The 20,260-nt window shown below is 42.2% G+C and overlaps 1 protein-coding gene across 1 annotated transcript; it reads left to right on the top strand.

The window, feature by feature from the left end:
* Window positions 1-14,335: 14,335 nt before the first annotated feature.
* Window positions 14,336-15,294, top strand: LOC118978681 (olfactory receptor 2A2-like). Its single transcript, XM_037034268.1, has one exon. The coding sequence runs from the start codon at window positions 14,336-14,338 to the stop codon at window positions 15,263-15,265; it is 930 nt and encodes a 309-aa protein (XP_036890163.1). The 3' UTR covers window positions 15,266-15,294.
* Window positions 15,295-20,260: the final 4,966 nt, after the last annotated feature.

Here is a 20,260-nt window from a genome sequence, read left to right as displayed (position 1 = left end):
TAGTAGCAAAGGGGAAAAGTTTGCAAACAGTGTATTACAAAAGAAACTATGTAAAAAATTCTAAAACATCTTAAAGTTCAAATGAAGGACATGTATTAGTAAATGTTTAAATGGTTCTAGAGGTAAACGTTTTGAGCATTAGTTCAAAGCTTACATTTATTTTTTGGTTATGATCATCTCTAACACAGCAACATTAAATCCCCTCTTGAAGTTCTTGAAACTTTTCCCAACAATATTCTTGTAGTGTCTGAACCACTCAGCTGAAGATGACTGCAGTAGCAGCAAGCAGCACGGGACAACTTTGACAGAGCTGAGTGGGCAAGGTGGGGAAGGGATGTGGTCAGAGAAGATGCTGGGGAAGTTGACCCTTTACCTTTCTCCCCCAGACCCCCACTCCCTCCCTCTGACAGCTGTCAGTCTGTTCTCTGTATCTATGAGTCTGTTTCTATTTTGTTTGCATTTTTTTTGTCTTCATTAGATTCCTCATGTAAATGAGAGCCTGTGGTATTGATCTTTCTCTCACTGAATTATTTCACTTAGAATAATGTGCTCCAGGTCCTTTCATGTTGTCAAAAGGTAAAATTTTCCTTCTTTTTGCTGCCACGTAGTATTTCATGGTGTAAATGTACCATGGCTTTTTTATCCCCTCACCTGCTGATGGATACTTGAGCTCCTCCCAGTTTTGGTCTATTATCAACAACACTGTAATGATCATTGGACTGCATATACAGGTTCTGCATATACAGGCAGAAGTGTGGTTGGTAGGGTAATAATATGAATGTCATAATGTGTAGTTTTAGTTTGAACATTTCACCTAAAATATCACGTGGTGAATGAGTGATACTGTTATGTTACAGAATTACATGCTTATGATTTTGTGATAAGAGGTTCTGTAATAAAATTTTATAATACTATTTGTTCCTCATCTTATATTCTTTCACAGTAGTGTTGTAGGTTTCTTTGGATATATTTCCACAAGTGAATTGGCTAGGTCATCAGGCAGTTTCATGTTTAATTTTTCAAGGAAATGCCATACTGTTTTCCACAGTGGCTACATTCCCACCAACAGTAGAGGAGGGTGCCCTTTTCTCTATATCCTAACCAACACTTGTTGCTTGTTAATTTATTGATGATAGCCATTCTCACAGTTGTGAGATGATTTACCCTGTGGTTTTCATTTGCATCTCTCTAGAAGTCAGTGACATTGAGCATCTTTTCTTCTGTCTATTGGCCATCTGTCAGTCCTCTTTGAAGGAGTGTGTACTCAATTCTTAGTTGTAGTGCTTTTTATTAGTGTTTAGCTGCCTGAGTTCTCTGTAGATTTAGCACATTGTTAGTGTGTTATCAGATATACCTTTGGTGAATATGTTCTCTCATTCAGTGGGTGGTCTTTTTGTTTTGTTGATGGTTTCGTTTGCTGTACAAACACTTTTCAGTTTTGTGGAGTTCTGTTTGTTTAGTCCTTCTTTTGTTTCATTTGCCTGAAGAGATATACCAGCAAAAATATTTCGAGAATAAATATCCATGTTTTTATTGCCTGTTTTCTTTTAGAATTTTTCTGGTGTGTAGTCTTCAAATTAAATGCCCCACTCCTCTTTTCCATATCTGAGAAGCTTTGTTTCAGTGGCTAAGTTGGCTGGAGCATCATCCCATGAACCAAGAGATCATGGGTTGAGTTCCCACTCAAGGCACATAAAAAGGTTGCAGGTTTAGTCCCAAGTCAAGGTGAATATAAGAGGCAACCCATCAATGTTTCTCTCTCTAATGGATGTTTCTCTTCCTCTCTCTCTGCCCCTCCTTTCTCCTCTCTCTAAAATCAATTAGCATGTCCTTGGGTGAGGATATAAAAATCTGAGAAATGCCTAAAACTAAGAATATGATTCAAGGAAGCCAACATCAGAGAAAATGGAATTGAACTATTTTGAAGGTATTTCTCCAAACTGTAGGAATACATTCCCCTCACTCAGTCATAGCTCTCACAGTGATAACCCAGGCACCTACAAACTGAAGTGTCCATATCTCAGGCTCTGCCCAAAAAGCCATAGTCAATTCTTTATTCTCTTGTTTTCAAGATGCAAAGGAAAACATCAAACTCTTTACCTTTAACACACAGTACTTGATAAATATATTTCGTTACAAATGATAATTATTTCCATCAATTATATATCTACCATGACTTTCTGAATATCTATTTTTCCTTTAATTGGACATTTACCATGTGGGTGAAAAACCAATGACTTGAAAACCAATTTCCCATAATTTCATTTGGAATTCATCTAAATGATCGGTGTGTTGGTTTTGACTTATTCTATTTTCAGATAGAAAGTATAATCAAAATTCTAGAGAACCTTGCTTAAAACATAGGAGGTATAAATGCAGTTTGAAAAGAGAGCTGTGATGACAGGAAGTGCACAATCCCCATGGATAATGTACATACCTGAGAACATGTTTATCATAGTTAAGAGCTGAACGTTTTGTGTGTGTCAATGTCCTTTGTTTATATTTGTGTTTTGTGTATGTGTATTTCATGCTCTGATCACTTTTAGAAGTTACTGGGATGTCACCTTGATAATGAAATAAAAACATGTCATTTTGAGGTGATTTATTTCCCAAGGTTATAGTTTGTTTGGTATCATAAACATTAATATTTCATTACTTATTGTCTTAAAATTGTTATTTTTATACTTGATGGTCAGTTGACGTCAAACTTGGAAAACTGTGTCCTAAACTGCTGTTTTCACAGGGTCAGTTGGCTACTAGTTTTGTCAGCTATGTACCAGTTTTCAGGTTTTCTGAAGATCGCCTGTATCATCAAACAAACAGGGAAGAAGGTAGGTGCCAATATTTATGGATTGCCCAGTGTGTACCAGGCTTCTCATAGGAAGGCATTTTTAGTGTTTCTGAATGTGTTCCTCACCAGCATGGAAATGAAGCGTTATGGCACAGGTGGACATGTTCCAAAATTTGATTAACTGCTCAGTTTTCCAGAGTTCAGGTCGTGATACCAGAAAGTCAGGAATCCAACAGTAAAGAATGCATTAGTTGTAAACTACATGCTTTATTGAAACGAGATTCCAAAATAACATTTTGATTCCATTACATTGAGTATGAGAGTGCAGCAGAGTACAAATAAATATGACAAAGTCGTAGGTAGCAGATCCGCTCCAGGTCCCAGAAGAGGCATGAAACTTTGAGTGGAAGGCACCTTGGAGAGGGTCCTTTCCTCCCCTCCCTAGAAGAGATGGACTCCAAATCTCCCCACTTCAGGGTAGAGATTAGAGGGTACCTCCAAAGTTTTGTGCCCCTGGAAAACCCTGCCTTAGCCAGGTTCTAATGAGCTCCATGGGGACACCTTGACCATACTTTGGAGTCCCCAGGCCAGCCCCTGCTCCCTCCATAACTAGCTGTCTACAGCACATCAACAACTTCAGTTGTCACTTGGACTCTGACTGTTTTTCTGGGTGCTTACATGCCACTTCTGCTGCAACTCATGGAACCCAGATTACAGAGGGGAGAAGCCTAAATATCGAGGTTAATGTCAGGAGCTTACTCATTGTCACAATGAACCTACATCCTTTTAGTTTCACCTGGACCAGGTTTGGGGACCAGGGGTGTGCTGGGATGCACAATATCCAAACAGTATCCGCGTTCTGCAATGAGTGATGTCATCTCAGAGCAGTGCTCTATGACTGTGTGTTTTGCAGGGGCAAAAGCAGAAGTAGGAGAAGAGAGTTGGTCTGTCTCCTTCTTGGTGGCGGGGGCAAGCACTGCTTATAAAGCCCTACCTTCCAGTGAGACCCCAGTACTGCCAACTAGGTCAAGCCTATTGGGGAATAAAACCCCTTTTTCTGAGAATTCCCCATTATTTTTCAGTCAGAAACAGAGAAGAGTGTCTGCAGCTCCCAGAGGAGCTCCAAGAAGGCAGGACCCTGTGTGACTTTCAAGTGCTTTTGCTTCTGAGGTCGTTGGGCACAAATGCAGGTACTAAATAGGTTGCCTTCTTTTACTTTACCTCCTTGGTGTTGGAGCCTTTCTCACTGTTTCCATATTGGGGGTAAAATGCTGTGCCACTACCTACCACAGCGCAGAACTGGGCATTGAGTCTCAAAGAAACAATTTGGGCTGTGCATGGTGCCCAGGAACTTTTGAGACCTGACCTGTGAATTCTGTAGATGTACAGACTGTTTACATGTTCTTCAATGTCTTTTACCAAGACATTCACCCCAGTTAGTCCAGGTCTGTGTCATTTACATCATGAGAATGCTTATTCTGACACAGGACATTTTACCAGATGCTATAGATGACTAGTACAGTGTGGCTGGAACTTCTGCCTTAATGGCAGATTTTGATGTTTACTCATTCCTTCTACTTCTCAAACAGAGTGGTTGGGGATGTGTCCCACACACCTAGGTGACCTCTGAGGGTGTTACCATAAAGTGTACTTTGTAACCCGCTTTGAGGTGTGGATGGCATCTTGACTCCGAGTCTTTCTGCATCTCACACTGAGAGTGAACAGACTTGATCAGAACAACAAGTATGTGCCCTTCACCTGAGGAGATATAATTACTGAATGTGACTCCTTTGTCCCCACTAGAATTATCTTAAATATGAAAGTTGTAAACTCCTATTTAACACAATGATAAAGTGATCAATTATTCCATTTTACCTCAGAGAGCCCTTTATACAGTCATTAAAATGATGACTCTGTAGAATTCCCAGATACACAGGAAGACTTATTATGAGATTTAAAGGGAAAAAGTGAACCAATATTTTAAAATGATATGCAAATGGAATAATGGTACGTATACACAGTAAATAGTGGAATCTACGACATATGATAGTATAGTATTCATTGTCGGATTGTAGGCTGATGCATGTTTATAACTTTTACAAATTGTGTTTCATGCTGTAGGAAGATTTGAAGATGTCAAATCACTATATTTACATGCAAAATAATGTAACCAGTACTAACTTGTACACCAACTGTGCTGAAATGGAAATATATGTGAAAATAAAAACAAAGAAATACACTCACCTCCTAAAGATAGTAAGGTTTAAGAAAAACTCTCCAAATTCATCTCTGTCTTTATTTTAAAAACTACAGCATAAAAGAAGATTATGAAAGGCCAACCAACTCCTATTTAGCTCCTGTGGGGAGGAGAGATCACTGAACATGAAGATCAGATGGGCTCTAGTGAGAACAGCTACAGTATTTGTCCATCCCTCACCCAGTGCTGTGCACTACACATCAATAGCACTCAACACCCAACATCTCACCCAGCCATCCTAACCAGTCCCGGAAGAACATCCCATTATCAGTCTGTTTTATGCGTGCATATATCAGAAAGTAGCAAAAGTCCGATTTTTTCTGAGTGGCTATCACTGCCGAGCCCTCCTTCCCTCTGGTCATCCACCCTTAGTGAGCAGCACACATTCTCCTCTGCATCTGTGCTATCAGTGTGACATAGACTGGACCTCAGAGGGAAGGCCTGTGGCTCACAGTGCTGCTGGTGAGTAGTTGGCACACTTGCTTCAAGGTAAGGAATCAGCAAACCTCTTTTTGCATTCATCTACACCTCACCTTCCCATTAGTGTTTTTAAGTAATACTTGTGTTTGTCCCTTAATGAGCTCTTAGTATGCATGATGTGGACGTTGTTCTTTACTGATCAACTTGAGACCCCTGCATATGGTATCCAGTTTACCACTTTTCTTAACTAATCTGGGACATTTGGACTAATGATTTTTATTTTTTAATCCTCACCCAAGCACATGCTTATTGTTTTTTTAGAGACAGGGGAGTGAGAGAGGCAGAGAAACATAAATGTGAGAAACATCCATTGGTTGCCTCCTGTATGTGTGACAACTGGGACAAACTGGAAAACTCCCACCAACAGAGTGGGAGTCTGTCACAAGGAAAAGGACCTTGTTCCATCCTCTCTGCCCACTTCTACTATAAGCCTTGCCCAAAAGCTCTTGGCAGTGGCAGTGAGGGACCCCTGCTCAGCCTTAGACGTTCAGCTTCCCAGAGCCAGCTTCCCCATTCCCTACTGGGGCCACAGCGCCACTGGGGTGCCCGGTCTCCTCATAGGATCAAGTCCAAACCCTGACTTCTCTGTCCTTCTGGAGACTAAGCACCTAGCCTCTGCTGTGTGCCCTTCGTGTTGGCAGCTTCACGTAGTTCTGCTAGTTCATCTGAGAACTCGTGTTTACTGTTGTAGTTCTTCAGTATCCTTGTACCCATTGTGTTCTATGAAAGTTACTCTACTATCGTATAATACTCATGATGCCTCCACTGTTCTGGGGGTACTTGAGGGAAGAGGTGTGGGGGATGCAGGTACCACTGTGCAGTTCTCCTTCACAATATACGAACTTTCTGCTTCCCTGTCCCAGAAGCAGGGCTAATCCCTAACCAAGACCCTGTAGCTCTACCTGAAAATATTTGGGCCAGAATTCCTGATGGCATCTGGGGTGCGTGTGTTTTCACCACATCTGGCAACACTAAAGTGACAGTCACTCAGCTGTGATGCCTGGTGGGTGAGGTGGCCCACCAGTCTGCCCCTGTGTGACCCCACCCTCTGGGAATGTGTGTGGAATGAGAGACACATGCTCAGCTGCCAGTGATCAGTAACAGCACAGGCTGAGCCTAGTATCCCTTCCAAAGGAGGGAATCTGTGTGAAAATCAGGGATAAGTGGGGAGGAGGAGGAGGAGGTGAGGGTAAACAATGGGTGGTAAGGTAATCTAACATTACATCAGAGCCTCAAGAAAGGCTCCCCCCTGCAGAATGATACTGTCTCCTAGCACAGTTTTGCCAGACTCACAGAGTGGTTACGTCACACGTTTGCTCAGGCAACCTTGCTTAGAAGCTGCCAAGGTCAAATGAAAGTATACAATTCTGAGTGGCCTTTACTGGGACACATTTTGGTCACATGACAGGATGATAAACTGGATCATTTTTTGTTGACTGGACAGAATTCTGGCTAGGTGGCAGTAACTCTCAACTCCTATTTCTTAGGTTGTGTCTACTGTACCAGCTCTCTTTTAGGAAGAGGTTTTCAGGAACCACTTTCCACCTGGCCTTTGGATCCTCCGTTGTTCAATTCTCATCTGTCTGATTACAGTGAAACTGTGCACCTTGATGATCACATGCTAAGAAACACCCCTGGTTTAATGGAACGAAGGTATCACCTGGGGTATTGGGCACAGGGAAGTGTTTATTTCTGTGTTGGTATGTTATTGAAAACAACAGAAGAGAACAATGAGTTACAAGGGGAGAAAATGTGGACTTCACATGGTAGGTACAAACTCCCTGGGAAGGGGCCCTGTGTGGCAAGAGGCAGTTTCCAGGAGGCCCTGTGGCATAACCAGACTAAGGTATGCTGAGGTTGGTATACCACTTCTCTAGTAATATTATAGAGGACTCCATTTTTGTGGGGTGCCATAACATACCTTGCAACTGCACTCCTGCCATTGATATACAATAGAAATAACAAGCATGGTGAGCTGTCCCACAAAACAGAACAAAAGGGTTTGGGAGAGAGGGGTGGCTCTCATGGCATCACCAGACAGGCTGAGTTTCCTTTAAAATAGGAGGAACAGTCTTTAGAAAAAGATCTGTTCCCCAGGAATGAGCAGATTAGGAGGATCCACCTGCCTTGCGTATGTAAGTCATTTGGAATAATGATCTGGATGGTCAAAAGTATTGGAAGATTGTGTTAAGACTGCCTCAGAATGTAGTACCAGTGGAAAATACAGCCCGAGGAAGGTGGTAATTTACTATCTGCTCATTTCTGTGCCTGTGAGTCTGGCACAGGTTGTCAAAAGGTAAGAATAACTCAGCTCAAAGGGGAGCAGGTACCAAACGAGTTAGCACATAACTGTGGAAATGTATGTCATGGCTTTACACAGGATTCAGCTGTCGCCTCCAGTTATCCTGGGCCCCCAGTGGCTCCTCCAGGTGTGGTGCACAGCCATGCTGGAACCTTGTTTCTTATACTAAATAAGCCATGACTGCATCTGTTGTGTATGTGCCCCTTCAACACAGATGCCCAGTAGGTTTGGCCATTTAGCTGTATAAAGTCCACAGGACAGGTGGGTGGACTGTGCAACCAACTGATCATGCAGGTAAGTTTATGTAAATAAAAAATGAAACAACACTTGAAGCATTCTAATCCCATACCTGAGAGTGAGGCCCAGGAATGGAAATTGTGTTGTTCTGAGGTGGGATTCAGAGTTGCTGGGACGGTTTGGGGGAGGGAGTTCTGCAGGCAGGTGGACTGATAACGAACACACTGGTAAAGGGGGAATCTCCCAAGGACCAATGCATGATTTAAAAGTGGGGACAGGGCACAGCATGTAAGAAAAAACTCACTTGGCAGGTGGGATTCTGTAGAAGGCCTTTCAAGTCACCAGACCCTGGTCATCTAGTCCAGCTCTGGTCTGTGGAGTGTACAAAAGGGTTGTTGCCCACCAACTGATCCTTAACCAGGGAGGCTGTGTTGGTGGGCTAAACCAAGTCAGGGGAGCCTCCTGAGAGGAGAGGTCTCCCTGGCCCCTGGCAGAGCAGGAAGACAGAGGGGGAAGTGAAGAGTGAAGGTGGAGAAGCCACAGGCAGGGCCACAGTTATGGGGGCATATCTGGCCCAAGCCTTTGTTTCCACATGCAAATCATGTGCCAAGGATGCAGCCTAGCCCACCAGGCTTCCTACCCCTTGTATGTGGGAGACAGTAGGACACACAGTGCTGGTGGAAGCCTGTTCACACGTTTGTGTTCATGTGCTGCAGCAACAGGAAACTGAATCATGGTTGATGTCCAGTAGAACTCACATGCTTCCTGCTCTGGCCCTTGCGAAATTGGTCATCTGTCACTTTATACAGGATCCCCATGAACCCTGAAAAATCACTAAGGACCCAAAAACACTTTATTCATGTGAGTGTGTGTGTTGGTGTGTGTCTCACGTAGGAATGAAAACAGTGAGTTTATTAAATATGTGCTCTTAATTCCTTTAGAACTATTTCCTTTGTATGTTAACCTAGAGAATGTATTTTGATCATACCTATCTTCCATAGAACATAAAAACAGTGAAATAATCAGCTGTGTTTTACAGTTCTGAAAAACCTTTAAGTGTTGGTTGAGCAGAGAACAGCTGGGTTGACATCTTCTGCATTCTATCTGCCACCTCATCGAATGTCATGTTGCCTCCAGAAAGCCCCACTGTGCACTGCGGAGAGAATGAGGGTGAAGAAGGTAAAGTGTCTAAGCGTTATTGTGAAAGCAGTTCAGACTTGGTAGCACCTTGGAAAAGTTCTCAGAGATGACCTGTGGTCCCTTGGCCACACGCAGAGGACTCAAAACATTGCATTCAGATTTCGAGTTCCACATCTCTAAGTGAACATTGTGATCATATTCAACTGTGTGGTCACTGTAAGGTACTTGGGAAATTTTCAGAAACATAAGAAGCACTCAGTAGTTGTTGTTCATGAATGTTATAATCTTTTCTCACTTATACCTATGAAGCCTGAGTGCAGACAGGGACACATCCTGCCTTGGGCGAACTCTTTTCTCTCAAGCTAACTGTAACTGGATCCATGGAATCCCACACTGTACAAGATGTAGAGAAGCAGGCATTCATAACGCTAATCATTTTAAGAGCGTGGCTGCCATCACTCATGGCCTCTGTCTCAAGGTAAAAGACCCCGAGGTCCCTGCAAGTTCATGTAGAAACAGCACATTAACAGGAGCCCTGCCTGGTCCCCAGGGCTCTTCCTCCAGGGACAGTCAGACTCGATCTCTGGTCTCCTCCACAGTGGGAATTCAGAGTTTTTCTTTTCCTGTATGGAGAAGATAACTAGGCAGAACATCTCATTATCCTTTTGGAAATGTGAACTCTCAGTAGAAACTCCAAGATGTTTTTAGTTTATCTGATTCTCAAATGGAACCTATGCCCCTGGGCTTCTCTGAAGGACCCACAAGATCTGTGGCCCCTCCAGTGTCTGGGTCTCAACCTGCAGAAGCTGCACAGGGGCAGGCTGCTGCCCCTCTTCACAGGTGCATCTCTCTCCTCTGTGGGGTTTATTCCAGGTCAGAGTAGGTGCTCATGAGAAATTCCCACACAAAAGAAACTGTTTTGTGCTGGGAGGTGATGTTCAGTGTGAGTAGTTTGGATCCAAAAGGACAGCAATAGACACCACTGGGGCTGTGTGCATAAGACTTGCATTGTTGGGTGTTATTATTTCCTGACTCCCAGGGAGCATTGCAGGTCAGTGGAACTGGTGCCTAGATTTCCTCCTTCCCCACCTCAGGGACTGTCTGCCTTTTGTGCTGTGGGCAGGGCAATGAACTCCCTCAGCATCTCTCACACTTCTCTCACAATTTCTGCTGGCCACAGCCACCACACTGTCTCAGCCATTGCTTTATAGCCAGGCATTGGCTCTGAGTAAGGCTCCGAAGAGCCAGATTAGAGGTGGTGTGTGTTATCTAGTTTCAATCACGAGAGTGACATCCAAAGCAAGTTCTCTCCATGGAAAAGAACCTTTGAGGAAGCACTACACTAATACACTTCTTTGCTGAAATCATCTAAAATGTAAGTTTTTCCATACAGTTACTTCTTCCCTGACTATCCCAGATGATCAGCTCATGGTGATGATCTTCTGAATGGAAATCACAGTATGTGATGTAAGTATCTCTCCTATCATCCAAAGGACAGTATGAGTGTGAGACTCCTGGCCAGAGCTGGGGAAGTGGGACAAAGCTCCAGAGCTGAAGAAACTCTGAGTCAGAGGACCACCCAGGTGAAGAGCTGCTTCTGCTGACCTCATGAATATTTCTATGTGTGTCACCAGTGTTTTATTCTCACCGTGATAGTTTCTTCTCTGTTCCAGTTTGTCTGCTTAAGAGATTTAGTCTTTCTTTTATTTTATTTTCATGTTGCTTATTTTTATAGCAAAATGATAACTATGGTAATGAAAATAAAAATAAAATCATAAGAACAGCTGAAATCAATTAATTTATTTATGGAGACACAAAACTAAAAAATTATACGCAAATGTTCCTGCTGACTGATTATGCATTGAGTTATGTTCAACAAAATTATTTTTCCTCATGTTCAGAGATTAAATATATCTCCAACATTACTTACTGTGTCCAACTGTGTTTGAGTTGAATTTCGCAATACTGATGTGCCTTTCTCTCACTTTCCATAACATAGCAGTATTCTTTAATTGTAGGAAAAATTAATCTCAAAAACTTAACACACGTTTACATAGAACATTCGCAAATGTACTGATATTTATGAAAGTGAAAATCTAGGATTTTGTCCGTTTCTTCCAGTGATCAAATTCTCACTGTGGTTTTGTAATAAAATGTCAAGTGTAAATTCTTGACATTTAGATACTGGTTTATGAGTATGACTCTTCCCTAGAGAAATCAGACCCTCTTGGAGAAACCATGTCTTGGTCAATAGACCCTGGCAAAGAGAACATGCTTAACATACACATTTTTTAACTAAGAATGACAATCATCTATTTAACAAACACTTCCTCAGTGACTATTTCATCTACAACTATACTAATTGTTATGAGACATAAAAATGTGTAACACATATAGAGATAAAAAGTTCATTATTTGGTGAACAGGAATGTCAGCTTCAATAAGTGACATTAGATTTGAATTAACTTCTGTCTTTGATATGTCCTGAAGTTTCCCCATATAACCTTGTAGTGAGGATTGAACTGTAGTAATTATTGTTATTGGCCAAGCCTGCACATTTTTTTTCTTTCTGAAGAGCCCCCCACAAGAACCTAGCCTAACTCCCAAGGGTAGAATGACCCTGTTTTCAGGCTGTCTGACAGCCAGCCCTTCAGTGGGGCCCAGAGATGATCCAGCAGGTGGCCACCACTCTCTGTGTTGTAAATGGCTGTACCCTACAATGTCATGGTTCAGATGAGGAAGGTGGGGTGCCCTACAACATCCATCTGGTATGACAGTGAGGGCAGTGGTCAGCCCAGTGTGTCAGCACATGGGTGTGTTGACCCATTTGCATACCCACCTTAGAGTCCACCAGCCGGAGAATGCTCAGGTACTAAGGCCTGACCACCCCCTCAGGGATAGACAGTAATTCTCAGCACTTTTAAAATTACGAAATTCATGCACACTCATCAGCATTTATTTAAATACGAGTGAATTAAAATTATATCCATGGTCTTAAGAGATGGAACTTGTAATTACTTGGGAACACATTGTCCGCTCCCCTGCAGCCTTACTGAAAGGCCTGTGTGGTGCAGACGGGTTAAGTGATGTTCATCGTGTTAAAGTAACTGTTTAACTTGTGATTCCTGCACAGGTAGGAGCATTCTCCTCTTATTCATACACAGTGAAGAGTCATGTAAATACAGGTGCCCTTCATCTAGGAAACAGGGGTTCCCCTCAAGCAGAAACTGGAATAGAGACGAAAACATTAGAGAAGACACTAATGAGAACTCTGTGTCTCCTGTTGTTCATGATGAAGATATAAAGTTGTCTAAGAGGAAATCCAAATGCTGGTGTTGGGGGTGTTTCTTTCACATGGGCCATGTGAAACCTGAGGTGGAGGAGGTAGGACATGAAATAATGTCACACAGAATGTGTCAGTTCCTTCAAATGACTCTGTAATTTTCTGAGTAGGAATAAAACAATAATATGAACTTGGTAATTAATAAGGTGTTAATTACAAATCTATATTTTGCCTAGAAATAAACTACTAAACACTATCAACCATTTTCCTGAATACTAAAGTTAATTTAGTGAATTAGATATGCCTCCATAAAAGGGAAGTCAGTTAAGCTGTTTTCAATGTTCACAAACATGAGAATGTGTTATCCCAGGAACAATTGGTGTTTCTTGCCAAATTTTGTGCTTGCTGTTTTAAAAGAGGACATCAGAAATGTGATGAAAGTCCTGACAAAGTGTAAATTATTGACATTTAGATACTGGTTTATGAGTATGACTCTTCCCTAGAGAAATCAGACCCTCTTGGAGAAGTGTGTGTTCCCGTAGCTGAAGTGGCGAATGTATGAGAAAAGTGTAAAACAGCCATCAGAAGTAAGGAAGTGCTAGAAATAATGGAAACGTGTTAGAAAACAAAAGGGCCAGCTTGGTCAGCTTACATCTAGAATAATTAAGAATGAATAAACAAAAAGAAGAAATAATTATAATCCCTTGAGTGTAAAATTCATGAGTCCATACTGATAGAAAGATGATACATGCAGATGTATAAAGATGTATAGATGATTGATAGATAGGTAGGTGGTGATAGAGCCTTCCCTACGAGGAAATTGACAACCAATAAATGGAAAAGCAGTGATATAATAAGAACACCACTAATCCCAATAATTCCCAATATTCAGTACTAGAAATCGAGTCAGGCAAAATAATCAACAGGCATTATAATTGGTGGCTGAGAAGCTCTATGAGGAACGGAATATTATATCATGACTTTAATGGCTGCTCCAGAAATTACATTAGGGAAAAAGGTAATGATTGTACAATGGAGATACTCAGGAGGCACCATGTTCACCAGGCGATCAGAGTGAGCGTCGCCAGTGATGGAACAGTGAACCTCATGCACCTTTCCATGAAGCGCAATGGAAGATACTTAATTTCCCAGCAGAAAGTGAATAGTCTGATTAAAAAATGAGGAGTTGCATGCAGTTCCATTTGGAAAACATTGTAGTGAAGAACTGCTCTACAATCTTCCAAGATTCAGTGGTCAGGAATGGCAAAGGCTGATGGAGTGACTATTTCTGATGAAAGGACACTAAAGATGAATGACATTACATCTCACATGTCATTTTGGATTGGGTCCTGGGTGAGGGGCTAGAGAGAGAATAATATAGGTTAAAGAACCATGTCAGTATCAAATTGCCTGATTTTGATAATTGTGGTTAGATTACTGACTGTCTTTGCTTTTGGTGGAAGAAAGAGAAATTTAAGGTAAATGGGTATCATGTCTATTTAAGTTTAATCTCAAGTGCTTCAGAAAAAAGCAATACTCATATATAATAATATAGAGGAAAATAATTATAATGCAATATGAAATAACTAGTAAAATTCATTAAATTGGGACATATGGTTATATTGGAGTTCTTTGCATAAATCTTGACTGTTTTCTATAAGTTTAAATTTATTTCATAGGAAAGTTAAAAACAGGTAACCACTTTGGGGGAGAAGGGGAAGCTTTCAAGGATTGACATGGATACAACCTTTCTCTGAGCTCACATTGAGATTAACTCCACTTTGTATTGATTCTCCAGCCCTGACCTTTATCACAATTCAGTTCTTGAAGATCTGTCTTTAAGGAATGGGGGGGAACCGGTCATGGATCACGGAGTTTTTGCTGCTGGGATTCCAGCTCAGCTCAGAGACAGAGGTTCTCCTCTTCTGGGTCTTGTCCCTCCTCTACACCTTCAGTCTGTTGGCAAATGGTATGATCTTTGTTCTCATCTCTCTGGACCAAAGATTGCACACCCCCATGTATTTCTTCCTCGCCCACCTGGCCATCATTGACATCTCCTATGCTTCCAACAATGTCCCCAAGATGCTGGCAAACTTAGTGACCCAGAATAGAGCCATCTCCTTTGTCTCATGCATCATGAAAACATTTTTGTATTTGGGTCTTGCTACTACAGAATGCCTGATTTTGATGGCAATGTCCTACGATCGGTACGTGGCCATCTGCCACCCCCTCCAGTACACTGTCATCATGAGCTGGACTGTGTGCACAGTCCTGGCCACCAAGTCCTGGTTGTGCGCATTTGTTCTGGCTCTTATACATGTGCTTCTCCTTCAAAGGCTGCCTTTCTGCAGGTCTCACGAAGTAAACCACCTCTTCTGTGAGCTCTTGTCTGTCCTCAAGCTGGCCTGTGCTAACACCTGGCTCAACAAAGTAGCCATCTTTGGTGCTTCTATCTTTGTCTTAGTTGGGCCCCTCTGCTTAATGCTGGTCTCCTACATACATATCCTCTGGGCCATTCTGATGATTCATTCTGGACAAGGCCGCAGGAAGGCCTTCTCCACATGCTCCTCACACCTTTGTGTAGTCGGGCTCTACTTTGGCATAGCCACGGTGGTTTATATGGTCCCTGACTCCAGTCAAAGAGAGGAGAAGGAGAAAATTCTGTCCCTGTTTCACAGTTTCTTTAACCCAATGCTGAACCCCCTCATCTACAGCCTGAGGAATGCTCAGGTGAAGGACGCCTTGTGTAGGGTGCTACAGGTGAGGTCAAAGTGAAGGGAAAACTCAGAAAATTCTCCCAAATAGAAGTTTCATATACCATTAGTAATTGTTTAAATTCTAGTTCTGAAAATACAAGAAACTTTTATGGAAAAGCATAACTTTTAAATTTGAAATAAAACAAGTAATTATTACAATTTTTATCTTTCCTTTTTAAATAAAGTAAATTCTCATTTTTCAAGCCAGGGATATTACATGGAGAACAAATTAACTGTGATAAAATTGTATCGACACACTTTTCTGGCTTATGTACTTAGATTTTTTACCTTCTATCACCTTGTGGTAGTTGGAAACAGCACAGTAAAAGCAATGCACTATGAGAGACCTTCCGAAGTGGACTGAAATTTTAATACAGAAAATACTGCAGAGTTATATGAATGTGCCTCACCAGTTGTGTGGCGAATGCAATGAAAGTTTAAAGAAACTCTAAATTCTTTGGTGGAATAATTTGATAACAAAGGGGAAAAGTTAGGGAAATGTGTATTGCAACAAGAAACTATGTAAAACATCCTAAAATATATTAAAAATGAAATGCAGGAAATGTACTAGTAAATGTATAAATGTTTCTAGAGGTAAATGTGTTGAGCTTTACTCAAAGTTTACATTTATTCTTGGGTTTTGATCATTTCTAACAGAGCAAGCTTAAACCCCCTGTTGAAGTTCTTGACATTTTTCCTGCCAATATTCTTGTAGTTTCTGAACCACTCAGCTGAGGATGGCTTGAAGTAGCAGCAAAGAGCACAAGAGAACTTTGACAGGGGGGCGGAAAGGATGTGGTGGAAGAGGATGCTGGGGAAGTTAACCATTCACCTTTCTCACACAGCCAACCCCTTCCCCTTCTCAACCCCTTCCTCTGACAAACTCCCTGGGAAGGGGCCTGTGTGGCAAGAGGAAGTTTCCAGGAAGCCTGTGGTGTACCCAGACTAAGTTACACTGAGGTAGGAATACCACTTCTTTAGCAACAATAGGGGGGCATACATTTTGTGGGGTAACAAACCATACCTTACAACTGTACTCATGCCATTGGTATAAATCGGAAATAACTAGCATGGTGGATTGTCCCCATAAAAAGAACAAAAGGGCTTTAGGAGAGACATGTGGCACCACTGGACAAGCTGAGTTTCCTTTTGATGAGCAGGAACAGTCTATAGAAAACGACTTGTTACCTGAAATGAGCCGAGTAGGAATACTCAACTGCCTCACCTAAGTAAGTCATTTGGAATACCGATCTGGACAGCCAAAAGTATCAGAATCGGGTTAAAGCTGCTTCAGAATGTAGCACCAGTGGTGAATGCAGCCTGAGAAGGTGGTAATTTAGCTCTCTGCTCATTCACATGCCTCTGAATTCTACACAGGTTATTACAATGTAGGAATAACATAGCTCAGGGGGAAGCAGGTACCAACCAAGTTAGCACATAACTATGGAAATGTATGTCATGCTGTCACATTTGTACAGGATTCAGCTGTACCTCCCAGGTATCCTGGGCCCTCATTGGTTCCTCCAGGTGTGGGGCACAGCCACATTGGGGCCCTGTTTCTTATACTCAATAAGCAGTGACTGCATCTGTTGTGTCCATGCCCCCTATCCCCACATGCTAAGGAGGTCCATGCATTTTGCTGTAGAAAGTCCACGAAACAGGAGGGTGGACTGTGCAACCAACTGTTCAGTCAGGAAAGCTTATAAAAATTGAAAATGAAAAAAAAAAAACACTTGAAACATTGTAATTCTGTCCCTGAGAGTGAGACACAGGAATGGAAATTGTGTTCTTCTGAGGTGGGTTTGAGAGTTGCCAAGATGGTTTGGGGTGGTAGGTCTGGATGCAGGTGCGCTCATACTGAAGATGGTGGAGATGGGGGCATCTCCCTAAGGAGCAACGCAAATGTAAGGAGTGAGGACAGGGCACAGTGGATAAGAAGAGACTCGGTGGGCAGGTGGGATTCTGAAGAAGGCCTCCCAAGTCACCTGCTCCCTGGTCATCTAGTCCAGCCCTGATCTGGAGAATGCTCAAAAGGGGTGTTGCCCAGCAACTGATCCTAAACCAGGGGGGCCATAGTGGGGGCTAAACCCAATCAGGGAAGCCTCGTGAGAGCAAAGGTCCCCCACCCCCTTGCAGATGAGGAAGTCAGAGGGGGAGGTGAAGAGTGAAGGTGGAGCTCCACAGGCAGGGCCATAGATGTGGGCGCACTCCTTGCTCTCCACCTGCAAGTCGTGCACCAAGAATGCAGCCAAGCCCACTAGGCCTCCACCCCTTTGGAACTGCAAGACAGTATGACACATGGTGCTGGTGAGAGCCCGTTCACACATTTGTGTTCATCTGCTGCAGGGACAGGAAACTGAATCATGGTTGATTTCTGGTAGGACTCACTTGTTTCCAGCTCTGGCCCTTACCATACTGGTCATCTGTCACTCTGTACAGAACCCCCTGAATTTTCAAAAATCACTAAGGAGCCAAAGACACTTTATTTATGTGTTTATTTGTGTTGACGTTTGCATCACATAGAAATGAAAACAGTGAGCTTATTAAATATGAGTTTTTCATTCACTTAGAACAATTTCCATTGTATGTTAACCTAAAGAATGTATTTTGATGATCCCAATCTTGTATAGAACATAAAAACAGTGAAATAAGCAGCTGTGTTTTAAAGTTCTGAAAAACCTTTAAGTGTTGGAAGAGAAGACAACAGCTGGGTTGACATCTTCTGCATTCCCTCTGCCACCTCATCGAATGTCATGTTCCCTCCAGAAAGCCCCCCTGTGCACTCCAGAGAGAGTGAGGATGAAGAAAGAAAAGTGTCTCAGTATTACTGTGAAAACAATTCAGACCTCCTAGAGCCTTGGAAAAGTTCTCATATTTCCCACGGTCAACTGGACACACTCAGGAGGTTCATTAATGTGCATTGGGACTTCAAGTTCCACATTTGAAAAGTGAAAATTGTGATCACATTGAACTGTGTGGTCACTGTAAGGTATTTGGCACATTTTCTGAAACACAAGAAGGACTCAGTAGTTGCTGCTCATGGATCTTATAATCCTTCCTCATATCTACCTAAGAATCCTGAGTGCAGATGGCAACATGTCCTGGCTTGGGGGACCTGTTCTCTCTCATCATTGCCTTAAAAGAAATCCCACCGTGTACAAGATTTAGAGAAGGAGGAATTCGTAATGCTAATCACTTCAAGAGCGTGGCTGCCATCGTTAGTGGTGTGTGTCTCAGGGTTAAAGCCCCTGAGATCCCTGCAAGTTCATGGAGCATCAGCACAGGGCTAATGGCCGCCCTGCCTGGTCCCCAGCTCTCTTCCCCTGGGTACACTCAGACTCGATCTTCTCTCTCCTCCATAGAGAAAATCAGAGAGTTTTACTTTTCCTGTAGGGAGAAGATAACAAGGTAGAACATCTTATGATCGTGTGGGAATCTAAACTCTCAGTAGAAACTATAGAAGGTATTTAGTTTATCTGATTCTCAAATGGAAGCTATGCCCCTGAGGTTCTCTGAAGGACCCACAGCAAGACCTGCAGCCCCTCCAGAGTCTGGGTCTCCACTTCCAGAAGCTGAAGAGGGGCAGGTGGCTGCCCTGTTCACAGGTGAATCTCTCTCCTCCAAAGGGTTTATACCAGGTCAGAGTAAATGCTCATGAGAGAATCCCAAGCTGAAAAGACTGATCTGTGCTGGGAGGTCATGTTCAGTGTAGGGAGTTGAGGCCAGACAGGAGAGCAGCTGACACCACTCTGGCTGTGTGCACGAGACTGGCATTGCTGGGTGCTCTTTCCTCCTGACTCCCATGGGGCATTTCAGGTCAGTGGAATTGGTGCCTAGATTTCCTCCTTCCCCACCTCAGGAACTGTTTCCCTCCTGTGCTGTAGGCAGGGCCCTGACCACCTTGAAAACTTGGCACACTCTCCTCCCAATGTGCTTGTGTAGTGCTGGTCAGAGGCAGCACACTGTCTCAGCCAGGGCTTTATAGCCAGGCCTTCTGTCTGAGTAAGGCTGTGAGGAGCCAAGATTAGGGTGGTCTGTGTTACCTGGTCTGAATGACAAGTGATGTCCAGGGCAAGTTCTCTCCATGGAAGACAATCTCCAGGAAGCGGGACAGTAAGCATTTCTTTGCTGAAACCAGGTAAAATGAAGGTTTACTATACAGTTATTTCCTTTCCTTTCCAGGTGATCAGCTCATGGTGATGATTGTCACATTAAAAATCACAGTGTGTGATGTAAGTATCTCTCCTATCATCCAATAGTGCAGAATGAGTGTGAGAACCCAGGCCAGAATTGGGGAAGAGGGATAAAGCTCCAGAGCTGAGGAAACTCGGAGTCCCAGGACCACCCAGGTGAAGAGCTGCTTCTGCTGACCTCATGAACTTTGTATGTATGTCACTAGTGTTTTATTCTCACCGTGATGTTTTCTTCTTTGTTCCAGTGTGTGTCTGTTTAAGAGATTCTATCTGTCTTATATCGTATTTTCATATTGCTTATTTTTAATGGCAAAATGATACTGTGGAAATAATAATAAAAATACAATGATAAGTACATTTAAAATAATATAGTCCATTTATAGAGACACAGAATTAAAAACGGAATAAACTAATGTTCCTGCTGACTAATAATACATTGAGTTATATTCAATAAAATTATTATTCTATGTTCAGAGATGAAATATGTTTCAGACTTTACTTACTGCGTACAACTGTCTTTGAGTAGAGTTTGGCAATACTGATATGGCTTTCTCTCACTTTCAAAACATAGCAGTATTCTTTAATTGTAGGAAAAGATAATGTCACAAATTTAACACACATTTACATTGAATCTTCCCAAATGTACTTATATTTATGAAAGTGAAAATCTAAAACTTTGCTTGTTTCTTCCAGTTATCAAATTCTCAGTGTGCTTTTGTAATAAAATAGAAACCATGTCGTGAAAAATAGACCTGGCAAACAGAAGATGCTCAACATACACACATTTTTTTTAACTAAAAAGTACAGTCATCTATTTAACA

This window comes from Sturnira hondurensis, unplaced genomic scaffold (genome assembly GCF_014824575.4).
Source record: "Sturnira hondurensis isolate 20B ecotype Veracruz unplaced genomic scaffold, ASM1482457v3 Scaffold0022111, whole genome shotgun sequence".
Lineage (NCBI taxonomy): Eukaryota > Metazoa > Chordata > Mammalia > Chiroptera > Phyllostomidae > Sturnira > Sturnira hondurensis.
The sequence above is the reverse complement of the archived record's forward strand: the minus strand, read 5'-3'. Positions and strand labels throughout refer to the sequence as shown.

Coding starts and splice junctions, on each gene's coding strand:
- LOC118978681 (XM_037034268.1), top strand. CDS start 14,336: ATGGGGGGGAACCGGTCATGGATCACGGAGTTTTTGCTGCTGGGATTC.